This window comes from Nomascus leucogenys, chromosome 9 (assembly GCF_006542625.1).
Source record: "Nomascus leucogenys isolate Asia chromosome 9, Asia_NLE_v1, whole genome shotgun sequence".
NCBI lineage: Eukaryota > Metazoa > Chordata > Mammalia > Primates > Hylobatidae > Nomascus > Nomascus leucogenys.
Genome location: NC_044389.1, coordinates 65,747,990 through 65,766,623, shown reverse-complemented (window position 1 = coordinate 65,766,623; position 18,634 = coordinate 65,747,990). Strand labels below are relative to the sequence as shown.

The following is an 18,634-nucleotide window of genomic DNA, read 5'->3' as shown; positions in this document are numbered from 1 at the left end:
TGGGAGGCCGAGGCAGGTGGATCACTTAAGGTCAGGAGTTCAGACCATCCTGGCCAACAAGGCAAAACCCCAACTCTACTAAAAACACAAAAATTAGCCGGGCGTGGTAGCACACATTTGTAGTCTCAGCTACTCAGGAGGCAAAGGAATCACTTGAACCTGGGAGGTGGAGTTGCAGTGAGCCAAGATCGTGTCACTGCACTCCAGCCTGGGCAAAAGAGTGAGACTCAGTCTCAAAAAAAAAAAGCACCTCAACTCATATACCAAAGTTAACTGAGAATGAATCATAGCTTACATGTAAGGCCTAAAACTACTAAATATTGAGAAGAAAACCTAAGAAAAATCTGTGACCTTGAGTTAGGCAAAGATTTTAGATACGAAACTAAGATTCCCAAAAAGAAAAAAATGGAAAAACTGGACTTATCAAAATTAATTACATCTGCTTTTCAAAAGACACTGTTAAGAATATAAAAAAAGCCACAGACTGAGAAAAAAATAATTGCAAAACACATCTGATAATGCACTTATATCCAGAATATGTAACTAATGCTCAGTAAGAAAAGAGCCAGTCTTCCAAAATACGAACAAAAGACTTGAACAGACATTTCACCTAAGAAGATACACGATGGCAAATAAGCATATGAAAAGGTGCTCCACATCATTGGTTATTAGGAAAATACAAGTGTAAACTACAATGAAATAGCACTAGACAACTATTAGAATGTCTACTTGAAAACAGACCAAAATCCGGACAATACCAAGTGCTAAGAAAGAAGTACAGCAATGGGAACATTGATATATTGCTGGCCAGAATGCAAAACGATAGTCACTTTGCAAGTTTTGGCAGTTTGTTATAAGGTTAAACATACACTTACCCATCTTGTGGTTATAGCACTTTTTTTGTTTTCACTAATCAGTTGATGGACATTTAGGCTTTTTCCCTACTTTTTGGCTATTATCAATGAAGTTCATGTACACATTTTTGTGTGGACGTTTTCATTTCCCTTGGGTATATGCCTAGGAGTACAATTTGCTAGGTCACAGGTAACTCTAAGCTTTTGAGGAACTGCCAGGCTGTTTTCCAAAGCTGCTGCACTAGCTGCACTATTTTACGTTCTCACCAACAAAAGTGTATGAGGGTTCTAATTTCTCCACATTCTTGCCAATACTGTCTTTTCTTTCCCTTTTTTCTTTCAGAGATGGGGGTCTCACTGCTTATTGTCCAGGCTGGTTTTGAACTCCTGGGTTCAAGCAATCCTCCTGCCTCGGCTTCCCAAAATGCTGGGAGTTGAGGCATGAGCTACTGTGCCTGGCCATGTCTTATTTTTTTGAGACGGAATCTTGCTCTTGTTGCCCAGGCTGGAGTGCAGTGGCAAGATCTTGGCTCACTGGGTTCAGGCGATTCTCCTGCCTCAGCCTCCTGAGTAGCTGGGATTACAGGCACGTGCAACCACGCCCAGCTAAGTTTTTGTATTTTCAGTAGAGACGGGGTTTCATCATGTTGCCAGGCTGATCTCAAACTCCTGACCTCAGGTGATCCACCTGCCTCGACCTCGCAAAGTGCAGGGATTACAGGCATGAGCCACCGCGCCCGACCTCCATGTCTTCTTTATAATAGCTGTCCTAACAGGTGTGATGTGATGTTTCATTGTCATATTGATTTGCATTTTCTGGATAGCTGACGTGAACATATATTCATGTATTTTATGGCCTTCTGTATATCTCCTTTGGAGAAAAGTCTATTCATATTCTTTACCCATTTAAAAATTTTGGTTATTTGTTGTTTTATTATTGAGTTATAGGAATTCTGTAGATTCTACATATAATAACTTTATTAGATAAATGATTTGCAAACATTTTTTTCCACTCAGTGGGTTGTCTTTCACTTTCTTGATGGTATCCCTTCAAAGCACAAGTTAATTTTGATGAAGTCCAATTATTTTCCTTTGCTGTGCTTTAAGTGTCTTAAGAAACCACCACCTGGCCAGGTACAGTGGCTCACACCTGTAATCCCAGCACTTTGGGAGGCCAAGGTGGGTGCATCACGAGGTCAGGAGTTCCAGACTGGCCTGGCCAACACAGTGAAATCCTGTCTCTACTAAAAATACAAAAATTAGCCGGGCATGGTGGTGCGTGCCTGTAGTCCCAGCTACTCGGGAGGCTGAGGCAGGAGAATCATTTGAACCAGGAGATGGAGGTTGTGGTGACCCGAGATCCCACCACTGCACTCCAGCCTGGGCAACAGAGCGAGACTCTGTCTCAAAAAAAAAAGAAAAGAAACCACCACCTAATCCAAATCTCAAAGATTAACTCTATATTTTCTAAAAGTTGTATAGCCTTACCTCTTCTATTTAGGTGTCTGCTTCATTTTGAGTTAATTTTTTTGCATGTGGATATCCATTTCTCCTAGCACTAGTTGTTGGAAAGTAGGATAAATTTTTAAAGGGAATGCTTTTCTCTGAAGAAAAAAATGGCCAAGATGCAAAGTAGAAATTATAACCAAACTGCCCTAAATCAAATATGAATGAATAATTTATTTCACTGTAAAGTGTATCGTACCTGGTATAAGACTCCAAGCCCTTTCACAAGTGCAGGAGCAATTAACTGGGCTAAATGTAGTGATGAGACTATTCTTATCTTCTTATCTAAGAGAAATCTGTGACCTTCCAATTTTTGAATATTCACTGTCTCAATCGGCCATCTCTTTCCAATTTATCTAGCACTTAAAGAATAACGCAAAACACTAAAATATAGACATTTGTATATTAGTCAAATGTAACACCAAAAGGCATTAGATACTACACATATGAATCTTGCTTTACATAAAGATCAGGTACAGAGCTTGGATTTATGTAAGCAATAAGTTAAAGTTGGTGATTTACAAACAGGCTTCCTTTAAATAAGATTTATCCTGGTGTATTTAAATTCAATTCTATTTACAAACAACAAAAAGCACAATATTCAGACTTCTCAGCAGTAAGTTTTGTATAACACGAAGTATAAACTGGTTACACTTCAAAACTTAAGCCTTTGTTTGAGGTAGAATAAACAAACATCAAAATATACTTTGTAAGGGGAATTTTAATTAATATACTTTTACGTTATCGTTAATCTTTTACAATTCTAAGTTTTCATATTAGGATTAACTGTACTTTGGGAACACTTATTCAGTGACAAAAAAGAGTAGATGTTTTACAACACAGGTGAATAATGTGCTTGTTTCTTTTATCCGTTAAACTATCCTCATTTGTGAAACTAGAGTTACCTATGTTTTTCTGTTCCTCTTTTCAAATGTGGATGTGAGTGGAGAAAATTGTCCTTAGTATGCTTCCATCTTCAGATTAGGTTTCTCCCTGTTTTCTGATGAGCACTGAGCTCTTTCAAGTCAAACTAAGTGTCCAGCCTATTATTCAAAAGTAATATTTCAAAGTTCAGAGATAAAGGATAGTGAAACACACATTAGGTATGTTCTTTCCAGACTGCACTCCCCAGCGTGGCTGCAGCACAAGGAAGAATCTCATGGCTCATGTACTTTACCTTCTGCCTGACAAAGTTTAAGCACTTCTATTTTAGGGGATTTTTGCAGTATTTGATATTTGCTTGAGCCTAATTTTCAAACTACAGTTTTCATATTTAAGTAAAAGTTATCTTCAAAGTTTTGTAGGTATTGTCAATATTCTTAAGAATCGTAGACCAAAGATCTTTTAGAAATGTAGTCTAGTCATAAAAGGAGTCAATGTTTTGATAACTCATTGTTGTTTTTCTTGTTTTTGAAGCAGATTGAACAAGTTAAAACTGTGTCCAGTAACACTGCTTAGTCTTATAGTAGTAAATTCAAAGACAGTACCTGTTGGCTAGTCTGCTCTTACTGACCTATTGCTTTCTATATTTTGGAAAACTCATAAATGCTGCAAGCCATACCAAAAGTATAAGCAGATTTTGTGATATGCAGAATTTGAAATTTTAGGTCAGAATTGCAAACTTGTCCACTGTGCAGAATGGTCAATTTATAAAATATGGTAAATTGAACTTTAAAAAATGTTGATCAAGTATTCTTAATGAAAATGTTAATATATTTTAGGTCTCTCATTTGAATGGATATCCCTCGTTACTTAGCAAATGCCTGAATTTACTACTGGTATTAGCAAAACTTGAACATTTATAATCTTGTAGAGATGACCAGTGTTTCCTTGATAAAGTTTTCGTATCAGTTCTCTCTGAATGATGTTTTAAAGGATGCTGTGCAACATTTTTAGCTCTGATATTTAAGAAACAGATTATTATATCCTTTAGCAACTTGACAAAGTGATTGATGGCACACACTTCTCCATCAAAGAGATGCTTATTCACATCTACAAAAAGGTCAATATGCCCAGAAAGCTCACATAATATTTTCTGTTGAAGATACAATTCCCTTTGTTTAGGAACTAGTTCAAAAATTGCCATTCTTGAATGGGTTCTTACAACTCGCTCACAAATATTTATGACCCGACACAGACTTTCCGAAGGAAAATGCAAACCATTTTTCTTTTTAACAATTAATAGTGACCCAATTTTAGAGGCTCTGAGATCCGATGCATACAGTGCAGTGATGCAGTCCTCACAAGTTAAAAGAGCTGTTAACTTGTTTGCAACATAACCAGCATAACAGATGAGATTTCGCCTATGATCTGACAGGTCTAGTAATGCCTCACTTAGTGAACAATTAGACCAGTCTTGACAAATACCCTCTTCATGAAAGAGAGTCTTTGTAACGCTGACACCATACTGACTTTGAACTGTCCAAAGCGCCAAGTCTTTCCTTCGAGCAACTGAAATGTCAAAGATGCTTACTTTGCTTAGAAAAACTTCATCTTGAAATTTGTATCTGGTCTCCAAATTATAGTAAGCTTTCTGGAATGCCATGCAGGTCGGGCTAGAACTTGTTACTAATACCTGCCTAAGCATCTTTAGAAATAATTCCAGATGATCGTGACTGAATTTGTAAGTCAGAAGATAAGGAAAAGGCATGACCTTTGGGAAAATATAATTTTGGTAGAGCCATTTTAAGCTCTCAGCATTGAGCAAAAATCCCAGGAATCCTAGTTTTTGCTTACCTTTAATTATTTGATTATTGCTAGTGTCAGATAATGTAACAAAAATAGTCTTGGCTTCAATTAACACGTGGTTTATTTTACTGTAAGTTTCAGGCAACAGAGGCCCTTTAAGTCCCTTTCCATAACAGTTCCTACTATTAAAGATGTCAAATAGATTGTTAATTAAACGTAAAAAATGGATGGTACCAATACAGTTTTGAAAAGGTGGCAGGTCTAAGGATAGCAAATATTCTAATGCACTGGCTACACTCTCACTAAAGAGTTGGGTGGCGCAATTCACTTTCAGTACATGATTTTTCAAATTTGCAAGTGTACTTGGTATTCTTTCCATATTTGATAATTCCTGTTCCTCCAGTGCTACTAACTCCACAAGGTGCTGCCAATGTGCTATGCCATTAATAAACTGAATGCTTTGAAAATTCTGAAATGCATTTCTTATTAATCTTAGCAAGTGGCAAGAGTCAAAGAAGTATGCAATCTGTTGACTAGAAGATGAAGGATGCTGAAATGTACATTTCATGTCGTCTCCATCAATATGTATCCCCAATGCTTTTGCCATCTGAACACTATGTGCTGTGGCATCAGATGTAACAGCCAGAACTGTGATTCCTATGTCACTCAGTTTACCAATAGTCAGTCGAAGCAGCTGAGCTTGCAAATATCCAGATGCTCTGTTTACAAAAAAATAACCAAGAGGTGTTCTCCAATGGCCAAAAATACCCACTGCCATTAACAAAACAGTTTCTGAAGCAAGTGGCGTTTCATCAGCATCAAGTTTTCCAAGACCAAAGTCCATAAACCCCTGCAAACTGTGACTGCTAGGATCCCACTGAAGCTGTTGCTTGAGAGGTATACTTTTTATTAACAATGAACAGTATTGATAGAGCTGATCTCCATTCTCTACTCTTCGTTGAAGAAAACAAAAAATGTTGCTGTTGAAACCTGGACTGGGTTGGCATTTGGATAACCACCTAGAATATATAAAAAGTGAAAGAAAACTCAAAGAGAAATAAAAAGACAAATGGGAAAATGCCTTAAGCACTATTAAAGTAGTCTCCCATCCCTGTAGAAATAAAGCCAAGTATATAAGCAGCCAAATTCTATAGACATTTTCAATGGTAAATTCATCGTTACAATAAAATAGTAAGAGAAACTTAGAAACACAAAGTAGTATTTTAAGATGCAAACATCCAACATATTTTTAATTTCTCATTTATTCTTTAAAAAGTAAACCAACTAACCAGTTTGTTCTAACTGATCTTTTTATATTGTAAATCATAAACAAGTCTTACCTGTAAATTCACTGAAACGAGAAAACTGCTGAATGTGAAGGAACTTTGAGAACATCTAGCACATCTACCTCATTTTACAGATTAGGAAACTGGGACAGAGGGAGAGGTTAAGCGACCTGGCCCATAATGTACTGTTAGTTATGAACAAATGTGAAACCTGGCTTTCCTGATGCCCACGGGTTTAGTGCATTTCTCACTCTTTACAGCCTCAAAATTATACCCTTAAAGGCATATAACAAGTGTGCATCTGCACCCCTATACAACCTACCTGTGCTACTATCTTAGGAGTTCTTTCATAGTATCCCTGCTCTTCTCAGACTGCTAATTATTTTCTTCCTATAATGGTGTCTATCTCTGGAATTCTTCTTACTTCTAGTTTACTCTTTCTAACTTGTTATAGATCAGGAAAGAAAACAGCCATGTTTAATAATTGTCTAAAACTAAAGGGATTCTGAGGGAGAGACTAGGATGTTCACCTGTAACATATACTTTTGTAACTCAAATGTCTGTTAAGTTAAATTTCTGATTTTTTGGCTATATTCTAAGGCAATCAAGGCTTCTTCCTGGACAGCTGACCTCTGCTTAATTGAGAGTTTAATGTTCTTCCCTAAGTATTTTGGGATAGGGCTTTCCAAATACTTTAGGTGCCACCAGAAGTTTCATAAACAAAATTCACCCTTAGTACATACTACGAACTTACACATATATGAAATAACATATACACTACACACACAAACACACACACACAGAGTTGACTTCTGAACTAAACGGCATGGGTACACTTACACATGACTTTTTTTTCAACCAAATGCATGGAGAGAAAATACAGTATTTATAGGATGCAAAACTTGCATATACAGACAGCCAAATTTTCATATACATAGTTTCTGCAGGACTGTCTACAGGACTTGTGTATGCATGGATTTTGGTATACTGGCACAAGTTGGGGGTGTCCTAGAACCAATCCCCCACATATACCAAGGGATGACTGTAATAGTTTAGATAAATATAAATATATTTATATATACTTAAATGGCAATTATGACCCACTAATTTCATGATGCATTAATAGGTTTGAAAAACACACTTATAGGCCAGGCATGGTGGCTCATGCCTATAATCCCAGCACTTTGGGAGGCTGAGGTGGGCAAATCATCTGAGGGCAGGAGTTCGAGACCAGCCTGGCCAACATGGTGAAACCTCATCTCTGCTAAAAATACAAAAATTAGCTGGGCACGGTGGCACGCACCTGTAATCCCAGCCACTCAGGAGGCTGAGGCAGGAGAAGTGCTTGAACATGGGACGCAGAGGTTGCAGTGAGCCGAGATTGTGCCACTGCACTCCAGCCTGGGTGACGAGGCAAAACTGTCTCAAAACAAAACAATAACATACTTACAGGATGGCAAAAGACATACCTTGACTATAAGTAGGTTATAATCTGTTTAGAAGACAAAAGTATCTGTTGTTTGTATATTAAAATAGGGCAAACCAGAAATAAGGCCACACACCTATGACAATCTGATCTTCGACAAAGCTGACAAAAACAAGCGAAAGGGAAGACTCCCTATTCAATAAATAGTGCTGGGGTAACTGGCTAGCCATATGCAGAAGACTGAAGCTGGACCCTTACACCACATACAAAAATTAGCTCATGATGGATTAAAGACTTACATGTAAAACTCAAAACTATAAAAACCCTGGAAGGCAACCGAGGCAATACCATCCCGGACATAGGAACGGTAAAAGATTTCATGACAAAGACACCAAAGCAATCATAACAAAAGCAAAAATTGACAGGTGGGATCTAATTAAGCTAAAGAGCTTCTGCACAGCAAAAGAAAATGTCAACAGTAAACAGACATCCTACAGAATGGGAGAAAATATTTGCAAACTGTCCATCTGACAAAAGCCTAATATCCAGCATCTATAAGGAACTTAAATTTACAAGAGAAAATTGTTAAAAAGTGGGCAAAGGACATGAACACACACTTTTCAAAAGACATACATGCCACCAACAAGCACATGAAAAAAAGCTCAACATCACCAATCATTAAGAGAAATGCAAATCAAAACCGCAATGAGATACTATCCCACACCAGTCAGAATGACTATTATTAAAAAGTCAACAAATAATAGATGCTGGCAAGATTGTGGAGAACTGGGAAAACTTACTTATACACTGTTGGTGGGAGTGTAAATTAATTCAATTATTGTGGAAAGTGATTCCTCAAAGGGCTAAAAGCGAACTATGATTTTATCCAGCAATCCCATTACTGGTTATATACCCAGAGGAATATAAATTATTCTGCCATGAAGACACATGCATGCAAATTTTCACTGCAGCACTATTCACAATAGCAAAACACGGAATCAACCTGAATCTCCATCCATGACACACTGAATAAAGAAAATGTAGTACATAACACACCATGGAATACTATGTAGCCATAAAAAAAAATAAGATCATGTTTTTTGCAGCAACATGGATGGAGCTGAAGGCTATTATCCTCAGCAAACTAACAGGAACAGAAAACCAAATACTGCATGTTCTCACTTATAAGTGGGAGCTAAATGATGAAAACTTGGCTGGGCATGGTGGCTCACGCCTGTAATCCCAGCACTTTGGGAGGCCAAGGGAGGCAGATGACCTGAGGTCAGGAGTTTGAGGCCAGCCTGGCCAATATGGTGAAACCCCATCTCTACTAAAAATACACAAATTAGCCAGGCTTGGTGGTGTGTGCCTATAATCCCAGCTACTTGGGAGGCTGAGGCAGGAGAATCACTCGAACCTGGGAGGTGAAGGTTGCAGTGAGCCAAGATTACACCACTACACTCTACACTCCAGTCTGGGCAACAGAGCGAAACTCTGTCTCAAAAAAAAAAAAAAAAAAAAAAAAGATGAGAACTTATACACAAGGAAGAAAACAACAGACCCTGGGGTCTACTCGAGGGTGGAGGTTGGGATGAAATAATCTGTACAACAAACCCCTGTGACATGAGTTTACCTATGTAACAAACCTTCACATGTACCCCTGAACCTAAAATCAAAAGATTTAAAAAAAAAGAAAAAAATAGTAAGACAATGACTCAACAGTATAGCAGTACTACAGCACACTAGAATGCTGAAAGCTCTTTCCAAGTGTGTCACCGAATTTTAATTGTTTAAAATTTATTTTTTTTACATTAGGATTCTCAAATGAGCACCAAGGATGCTAACTGTGTTGCATATGTGGTACATCTATAACAAAGCACTTAATGTCCCTATGTAATTTTATTTTAAATGGGGTTAAAAAAACAACCAACTTATGTGCTGCTGAGTTTGATTTTTAAATGGAAATCTCAATGGTATCTGAATATCTACAGCTACTAGAACAATGTCATGAACATGAAGCAGAATGATATGTGGATTTGTTGATTTATTTTTTAAAGTTTTTATAAGAAAGAGTAGGCATATCCAAACCAAGTTCATGAGTTAGAATGGTAAGGAAGGAGACAATTTCTCCTTTAAATCTCTTTTCATCTCTGAAAATAAAAAAAATTTCTTTTGATCACAAAGACACATTCTTCTTTGTAAAAAAACTTAATACAAAAAGTATAAAGAAGAAAGTAAAAGTTACTGTTAATGTCTTTATGTATACATACCTAGATATAATTTTCAAAATTGTATACTGAACCTATTTTTCACTTAATGGTAATTTATGTTTCACATATTTTTACACGCCCTTAAATATCAACCTACAGCAACATTTTAAATGTGTACACAGTATATACCACAGTATAGTTAAATGAAAAATAACCAACTCAAATTGAAAGACATCTTGATAATTTCAAATTTTTAGATAATAGTACCACAATGTGTATATGTATGCATGTGCACCCATACACATATACATATTTATGTCATTTGTGTAATTCCTAGGAATAGCATGCCAAGGTAAACTTACTTATATTTTAATAAGAAATTAAAGACAAATTTTGGATTTCAGCTGCACATAATTGGGTGGGTCAATTTACAATTCATATTCCCAAATTGTCCTTGCAAAAGTTCAAAGCAATTTTCATTTATACTCTCATCAACATGATATTTTAAATTAACAAACCAATATATAATAACTTAGTTACGGAATGATTATAGGGAGTCACTTGGGTGGCCTAAAATTCTGCCTGGGAAAAATACAGTCCTAGAGATCTACAGTGCTAAATGTTTTTCTGTTAAGACTTTTAGCTACTCCCGCTGCTGTTACTTTTGATTCTCTCACAGCAGGTAACCTATAGAGGGAGTTGGTTTACTAAACTGCAGTGAATATAAACCAAAAATTAGAAACAGAGGAAATATAAATAAGGAGCAGCTGTGCCAGCATTTTCTATCTATGACCAAGATCTCACTAAATATATCACTATTATAACAAGGAAAGTTAAGGATATTAAGACTTAATTTCAGGCCGGGCGCGGTGGCTCAAGCCTGTAATCCCAGCACTTTGGGAGGCCGAGGCGGGCGGATCACAAGGTCAGGAGATCGAGACCATCCTGGCTAACAGGGTGAAACCCCGTCTCTACTAAAAATACAAAAAATTAGCCGGGCGTGTTGACGGGCGCCTGTAGTCCCTACTCGGGAGGCTGAGGCAGGAGAATGGCGTGAACCCCGGGAGGCGGAGCTTGCAGTGAGCCAAGATCGCGCCACTGCACTCCAGCCTGGGGGACAGAGCAAGACTCCGTCTAAAAAAAAAAAAAAAAAAAAAAAAAAAAGACTTAATTTCAAAGGATTTGTGAAAATAAATTACCTTAAAGACCCCAAACACTGAAAATTGTAAAAAACACAGCTTTGGGAAAGTTTTGGATATAAAGAATCCAGGGAGAACTGAAAAAGGATCCAACATCAGTAAAGAGAAAATCAGAGAAATATCTGATGTAGCTAAGACTAGAGAAAGACATAGACAATTAGAAATTCATGAGGCACCCTATCTAACCAAACCAAGGGTTTTAAAAAAATTTAAGGCTAGTTTGGTCTGTCATCGTCTAATTGTTAACCATCTAATTGTTTTTCCATCATTATGGAGGGAAAGACAACAGTTTTGACCACAAATCTGGTACTGCATTTTTCTAGTTACTTACTTTTCCTGGTCGGTGACTGGTCACATTTTCTCCTTTCTTCCCAAATCTAATGCCTTCCTCCTCAACTCTCAGTTAATAACTTTATTTGAGAAAACAGAAGCAATGCAATAAAAACTCATTTTCCTGCTGAGTGTGGTGGTGCATGTCTGTAGTTCTAGCTACTCAGGGAGGCTGACTGGACGACTGCTTGAGCCCAGAAGTTCAAGGCCAATCTAGGCAAAACCGTGAGACCCCATCTTTTTTTTTGAGATGGAATCTCACTCTGTCACCCAGGCTGGAGTGCAGTGGTGCAATCTTGGCTCATTGCAAACTCCGCCTCCTAGGTTCACGTCATTCTCCTGCCTTAGCCTCCTGAGTAGCTGGGACTACAGGCGCCTGCCACCATGCCCGGCTAATTTTTTTTTATTTTTTTTAGTAGAGATGGGGTTTCACCGTGTTAGCCAGGGTGGTCCCAATCTCCTGACCTCGTGATCCGCTCGCCTCAGCCTCCCTAAGTGCTAGGATTACAGGTATGAGCCACCGCGCCCAGCCGAGACCCCATCTTTTTAAAAGACAAAACTTTTTCCTACTACCAAATCTGTTAATCTACTATATCTGTACTTCTGCCTTTCTTCCTGTTTCAATGGATGAACTGTCCCAATACCTTAAGGTCATACTTCCTTCCACAGTGGTGCAAGGATGTCATCCTCTGCAATTATCATTTCTCTTACACATCGCCAATTTTCTTTTCTCTCTTGGATCATTCCCATAAACATGCAAACATGCTGGGACATCTGCCGTCTCAACGAACACCCTCCCCTCAATGCATGTTCCTTTCTACCTACAGACCCATCTCTGCTCTCCTTCATAGCAAAACTCCATGGAAGAGCCCACAATCATTTTCTCTGCTTCTTCACCTTTAGTCTCTCTTAATCCCACTCCAGCCAGGTTTACCTCTCCACCACTCTACTATAACTGCTTTTGTCATGGTCTTCAATGACCTTCATCTTGCAAAATCCAATGGTCAATTCTCTGTCCTCATCTTACCTGATCTCCCAGCAGCATTTGACATAGTGGACTACTCCCTCCTTGAAATACTTTCTACACTTGGCTTCCAGGCCATCACAATCTCCTGGTTTTCCTCCTGCCTCACTGGCCGCTCCTGATCAATAAATATTTATTGAATAAATATTAAATATAATGATTATAAAGATCTAATACTTAAGATAACTGTGTTAAAAACATCACTTTTTATATATGGGAAAATAAATGGAAACGTATATACCATTAATATAAGAATCTTATATTAATATAATATAATCTTACATTAATGTAAGAAAATAAACGGAAGCTCTATATACCATTAATATAACAAACACTATATGGCCACTAAAACAAAATTTCATTGGTAGGTAAATAGTTTTTTTTTTTTTTAACTTGGAGGATATACACAAAACTGCTAATTGTAGTTATCTTGCGGGATTAGGGGAAGGGAAGTACTGTGTTTTTCACTTTCTGGTATTTATGTACTTATATACTGTTTGAATGTTTTATAACAAACATATATTACTATCATACTAAACAATATACCTTACTTATAGGCAAAGTACCTAAAGAAATGAGCAACTGTTTGAGTATTGGAATTATAAATCTAAATATATAATGTTACAGCAAAGGTCAAAATGCAAAATGATGTGAAGAGAGAAAAGATAAATGTGAGCTGGAATTACCAGGAAGATTTAATCTAGGAGTTGATGCAGAACTATGGGAAATGAAGAAAACCATGAAAAAAAAAAGATAAGAAGTTACATGAAATCTCTTATATAAACCATAGTGAAATACCATTAAGTAATGCTTTAAAACCAGTGTAGAAGAGATTAAAAAGGTATATGCTTCTCAGCACAAAGAAAAGATAAATGTTTGGATTTATAAATGATGGAATTTTAATTACCCTGATTTGATCATTACAAATTATATATATGTATCAAAATATCAAATGTACCCCCAGAATATGTACAACTATCAATCAGAAAACAAAAAAACCAAAAAGGTATAGGAGGAGAAATTATCAACACAGTACCTATAAAACTCTCTTGCTTAGCAAAAAGTGAATATTTATAAATAAGTATAATATCCAGCTAGAATGGTAAAATCACATTATGAAAGAGTAAGCCTTATATACAAATGTTCATCAAAATATATGAAAAAACAATTATAACCCCAAAATGGAAACAACAGAAATGTCCAATAGCTGGAGAATGTCAGAGTTAAGTAGGGCAGGACTACCTGATATCATGCAGCTATTAAAACTTGTCTATAAAGAGTTCAAAATAACGTTATAGATAAAAGGCATACATAATAAAGTAATAAAAGGCTGGTTGGAAATTTATGTACAAAAGATCATAACTATGTAAACACTAATAAATCTAAGTGCACACACACACACACACACACACACACACAGGAAGGAAATACTCTAAATGTTAACAGTAATCATTTATATATAATGTATGGGAATAATAAATTTTTCCTCTTTAAATTTTTTTAAAAGACCAGCCCTCTGAAGGTCAATTAGAAGAGCAGCCCACTCTGAAGGTCAATTATTTTTAAATCTTTTATTGGTAGTATTATTGTAATAGTGTGTATAGAGGAAAATCTACAATTTTTTATAAAGGAATCTGGGCTGGGCACAGTGGCTCATGCCTGCAATCCCAGCACTTTGGGAGGCCAAGATGGGTGGATCACGAGATCAGGAGTTCGAGATCAGCCTGGCCAACATGGTGAAATCCCACCTCTACTAAAAATATAAAAATTAGCTGGGTGCAGTGGTGGACGCCTGTAATCCCAGCTACTCAGGAGGCTGAGGCAGGAGAATGGGTCGAACCTGGGAGGCGGAGGTTGCAGTGAGCCAAGATCTCGCACCACTGCACTCTAGCCTGAGCGAGCAAGACTCCATCTCAAAAAGAAAAAGGAATCTGTAAAACTAGGCTGGGCATGGTGGCTCATGCCTATAATCACAGCACTTTGGGAGGCCAAGGCGGGTAGATCACTTGAGGCCAGGGGTTCGAGATCAGCCTGGCCAACAAAGCGAAACCCCGTCTCTACTAAAAATACAAAATAGTAGCTAGGTGTGGTGGCACGTGCCTGTAATCCCAACTACTCAGTAGGAGGCTGAGGCATAGAATTGCTTGAACCTGGGAGGCAAGGTTGCAGTGAGCCGAGATCATGCTACTGCGCTGCATGCAGCCTGGGTAACAAAGCAAGACTCAGTCTCCAAAGAAAAAAAAAAAAAAAAAAGGAATCTATAAAACTAGTGGTAAAAACAGTAAAAATTAAGAATTCACTATTAAATTTATAAGACATTACTAGAAAATCATTGTTATTTGCTCCACACTAAGAGAATTATATCTATCCATTTTAATCACAAATCCTAAAAAATTATTTATCAAAATCTGTTCCCTGGACAACCTACATTGGCATCAACTGCAGTGCTTATGAAAAATGCAGATTTTTTTGTGCTTTGCCTAAGACCAATGGCGATCAATCCGGAACTGTTCTAGATTTTCCAGGATCGTCAGATATTAAACTACTGAAGTATACTAGAAATTCCAATATTTCAGGATTCAAATTTTATCCACCCAGAGTGTCTGGGAGATGCAAAAAACTTGTCATACTATGTGTCTTCATTTTGTTAGTGAAAATATTGCTGTTGTGATAATAGGCAAATACCACCTAGAAGTTTTTGAAAAACAAAAATGGGCTAATAATGGAAGTCCATTTTTTCATTAGTCCATTTTTTCTTTTTTTAAATGGGAGTATGAGTACGAATAGCCTTAATAAGTAAAATGCAACAAAAGAATAGTATGGTTTAACATCTAAAGAGTAATTAACATGCAATCAACAAGATGTCGTGACAAGAAAGACACTTTTAAAAAATAAAAAAGTAATTCACTTACGTTCTGAGGATGGAAGAATGAGGCAGCTTAAGAATCTTTCTTACATAATCATAGACTTTGCTACTGCACAAGTAGAGTGTACATGCAAATTGTTTCATTTCTGTGGAGTACTCATCTGTTTCTCTCCAATTATATAACTCCCACTTAAAATCTGTTAAAATAAATTTTTTTATTCTTTGTGATGAATAGTAAAATTTTCAGGTACAGATTATAGCATTTGGATATAAAATGCACTGGGCATCAAAATTCAAATACAAATATAGTTGCATTTTAATTAAGTCTATTCAGAGGTTAATATCCACTTAGGGCCCCTTGACCAATTTATTCGGTTCATCTGGAATCATTTCACTAGAGGGAAGAAAAAATTCTCAACTTGAATTATGTTTTACTGTTCAGTGGCAGCCTGAGAGGAGAGATTTTTAGAGGAACTGAAAAGAAAATAAAATGAGGACATTTATTTATTTTATTTTGTTCCCTGCTTACTATTTATCTGAGGGTGAAAATTAGATATGAAAAACATTTCTGGGGATAGGGTACTATTCAGACTAAACAGACCATCTTGCCTAATATCGAGAGAAAAAAAAAAATTCTGTTCCTGGTGGGGATTCCTATTTATGACCTCTAGTCTCCTCTTGGAAAAACATAAAATATTCTCCTCCTTTGGAGATAGCTATTCTTTTCTAAAAACAGAACACATTTCTCTTTTCCTAGAATATAAGTCCAAATCTCTGCTGCTTTCATCAGAGAATAAGTTGGCAATTTTTATTTTGCCCTTTTTCAAATATCTTAGTTCACAAGGAGGACTAAGTAGCCTTTCCATGGGTTTATAGTCTACTCTATACAATATTTTAGAAAAAAATGTGGAGATACACAATTTCCAAGCTCAAAGAAATTTTGCAAACTAGTACAACTCTACTGCAAAAAGACTTTGGTAAAATTATGTAGCAGTTAAAACTGTTTATGATGAATTTGCAGTAGCAAATGGGTAAGAGCTACTACAAAAAGTGAAAAGTGCAGAACAGAAAATGGTATAAACCATATGGTTTCATCTCTGGGTAGTGGGATTATACATTATTTTAATTACTTAAATATTTATTTGCTTTTCCTATAATAAATGTTACTTTTATAACTGGAAAACCATAAGATATAAAAGAATTTTGGTGATTAATTTTCATTCTTCTTAAGCTACTGAGACTTTCACTTCCCAACTGAAAGCATGTTTTCATAGGCAAGAACAAAATAAATACTTAATGGTACCTCAGAAAAATAGCTATTTTTGTAAATACTACAGGTTAAGAGGGGGAAGTACCTGAAAATTGAGCTCGTAGCAGACACTCTGTTTCCTCAGAAAGTAGTTTCTCTTCTACAAGTGCATCAATTAATCGTAAACCCTTTCTCCTCTTGATCATCCTGTAGTTCTTTACGGAGATAAGTCTTTTTTTGGACACTTGTAACATTTGTTGCACCTCAGCCAGTTTCTCTGCACCTATCGCCAAAGGTGTCTTTAAACTATAGTTATGGTCCTCAGTAGCAACTTCTTGAGAATTGTCTGGAAGAGGTTGTTTTAGGATTTTTTGTCTTGCTTTACCTTTAAGATGTACACCTTGAGGAATCTATGACAGATATATAAAATTAAAGTTATTTTAGAAATAATCACATAGAAGAGTATCTGTAAAAATACCCTAAATACAAAGCACTAATCTGGTTGCTGTGGAGAGTTAGTTAGGAAAGAAAAGGTCATAATCTCTGAATGTTTTAATGTATAGTTTATAGGGTAATATAAACAGGCTTTTTTTTTTTTGCACTACACAGAAATAGTAATCTGATGTTGAAAGTTTCTGAAATAAAGTAACTAGAGAAAGGTGGTAATAAACTGGGATGGCTTCATGGAAGTGAGTTTTAAGCAGTTCTTAGAAGGTACAATAACATGGTTAATGAAGGTGACAGAGAAGTTATTTGTGCAAAAAAGAAGGCATAGTGGACAAAGCATGGCTTTGGAATTAAGACTGACCTGGGTTTGAATCTTAACTCCCTCAATTAGCTGTCACATAAGCTCTACAATCCCTTGTGTCCTCATCTGTAAAATGTGGATAATAATACAGGATTCTTCTGAAGATACAATATAAGAATTTATGTAAATCTCCTAGTACAATGCCTGGACTACTGTAGCTCTCAATACATGGCAGCCATTATTGATTTTACACAAAAGTATGAAAGCAGGCAAATTTATCACATATATAGTAAGTATATATGGTTTGAAAAAAGAATTCAGGGCAGTTATAAATGTACAAATCAGTTAATAGGAAGCTCTTAGAACTTGGTGAGTTTGAATTTGACATTAACTAAATACTTCCGAATAGGGGAATGAGACAAACCAATACTGAAAGAAGACTCTGACGATTAAGAGGAAAGCAAGGCTAGTGTCAGGATAGAACAGTTAGGTGACTATTACAGACTGTGCAGAAAGTGAAAGCCCATGTGTCAGAGTTGTGGTTAAGGGGTAAAAGGATAAAATAAAAACAGTCATAGGAAACAGAAGAGTATCATACCAATATTGGTGACTCACTCATAGAAAGTTTCATTATTTCCCACATACTTCCTGTATCAATGTTAACAATTAGGTATATTTTTGATCAAGATAAATAACATTATTAGGAGGAACCGAAAAACATAGATAATTTCAAAGTACTGTGAAAGCTGTCTCATACTTAACAAAAGCCTGTATTCTAAGGCTATTTATATCTACCAGTTGATTTTTGCAATTGCTTAGTAATCTTTATATATATCTAGACAAATGATTTGCATTTATATAGTTTTTTAAAAGCTCCAGAACAAATGCTAATATATATAATTTTTTAAAAAAATTTTCAAAGCATTTAAAATCTATTACTGGATTTAAGACTTGGGATTTTTTTTTGTCTGCAAATTCTAGCTATAATGGGGGCTATCTTGATTTTTAAAGGCTCTGTAAATTTTCATTTTGTTGACTTACACCTACATTTAAATACCTTGTATAGAGAAACAGAAGGCACAGCTCCTTTTTTCAGCTTTCTTCTTATGCCATATGACTCAAAGTCACTTTCTTGAAAATGTTTGGAACACAGTATAGCACCTGGTCCTGGAATCCAAATCTTTTTGCTTCTGGGGTCCACACGATTAACAGCCCTGATCCATTTTGAGCGCTGTATGGTATCAGTTG

At 36.4% G+C, this 18,634-nt stretch overlaps 1 protein-coding gene across 1 annotated transcript; it reads right to left on the bottom strand.

Annotated features, from left to right (window-relative positions):
• Positions 1-3,063: 3,063 nt before the first annotated feature.
• Positions 3,064-18,634, bottom strand: THAP9 (THAP domain containing 9). Its single transcript, XM_030819075.1, has 4 exons — positions 18,444-18,634; positions 16,745-17,048; positions 15,436-15,586; positions 3,064-6,067 (listed from the first exon to the last, which is right to left on the bottom strand). Exons 2-4 carry the CDS (start codon positions 16,890-16,892, stop codon positions 4,087-4,089), a joined length of 2,280 nt encoding a protein of 759 aa, XP_030674935.1. The 5' UTR covers positions 16,893-17,048; positions 18,444-18,634; the 3' UTR covers positions 3,064-4,086.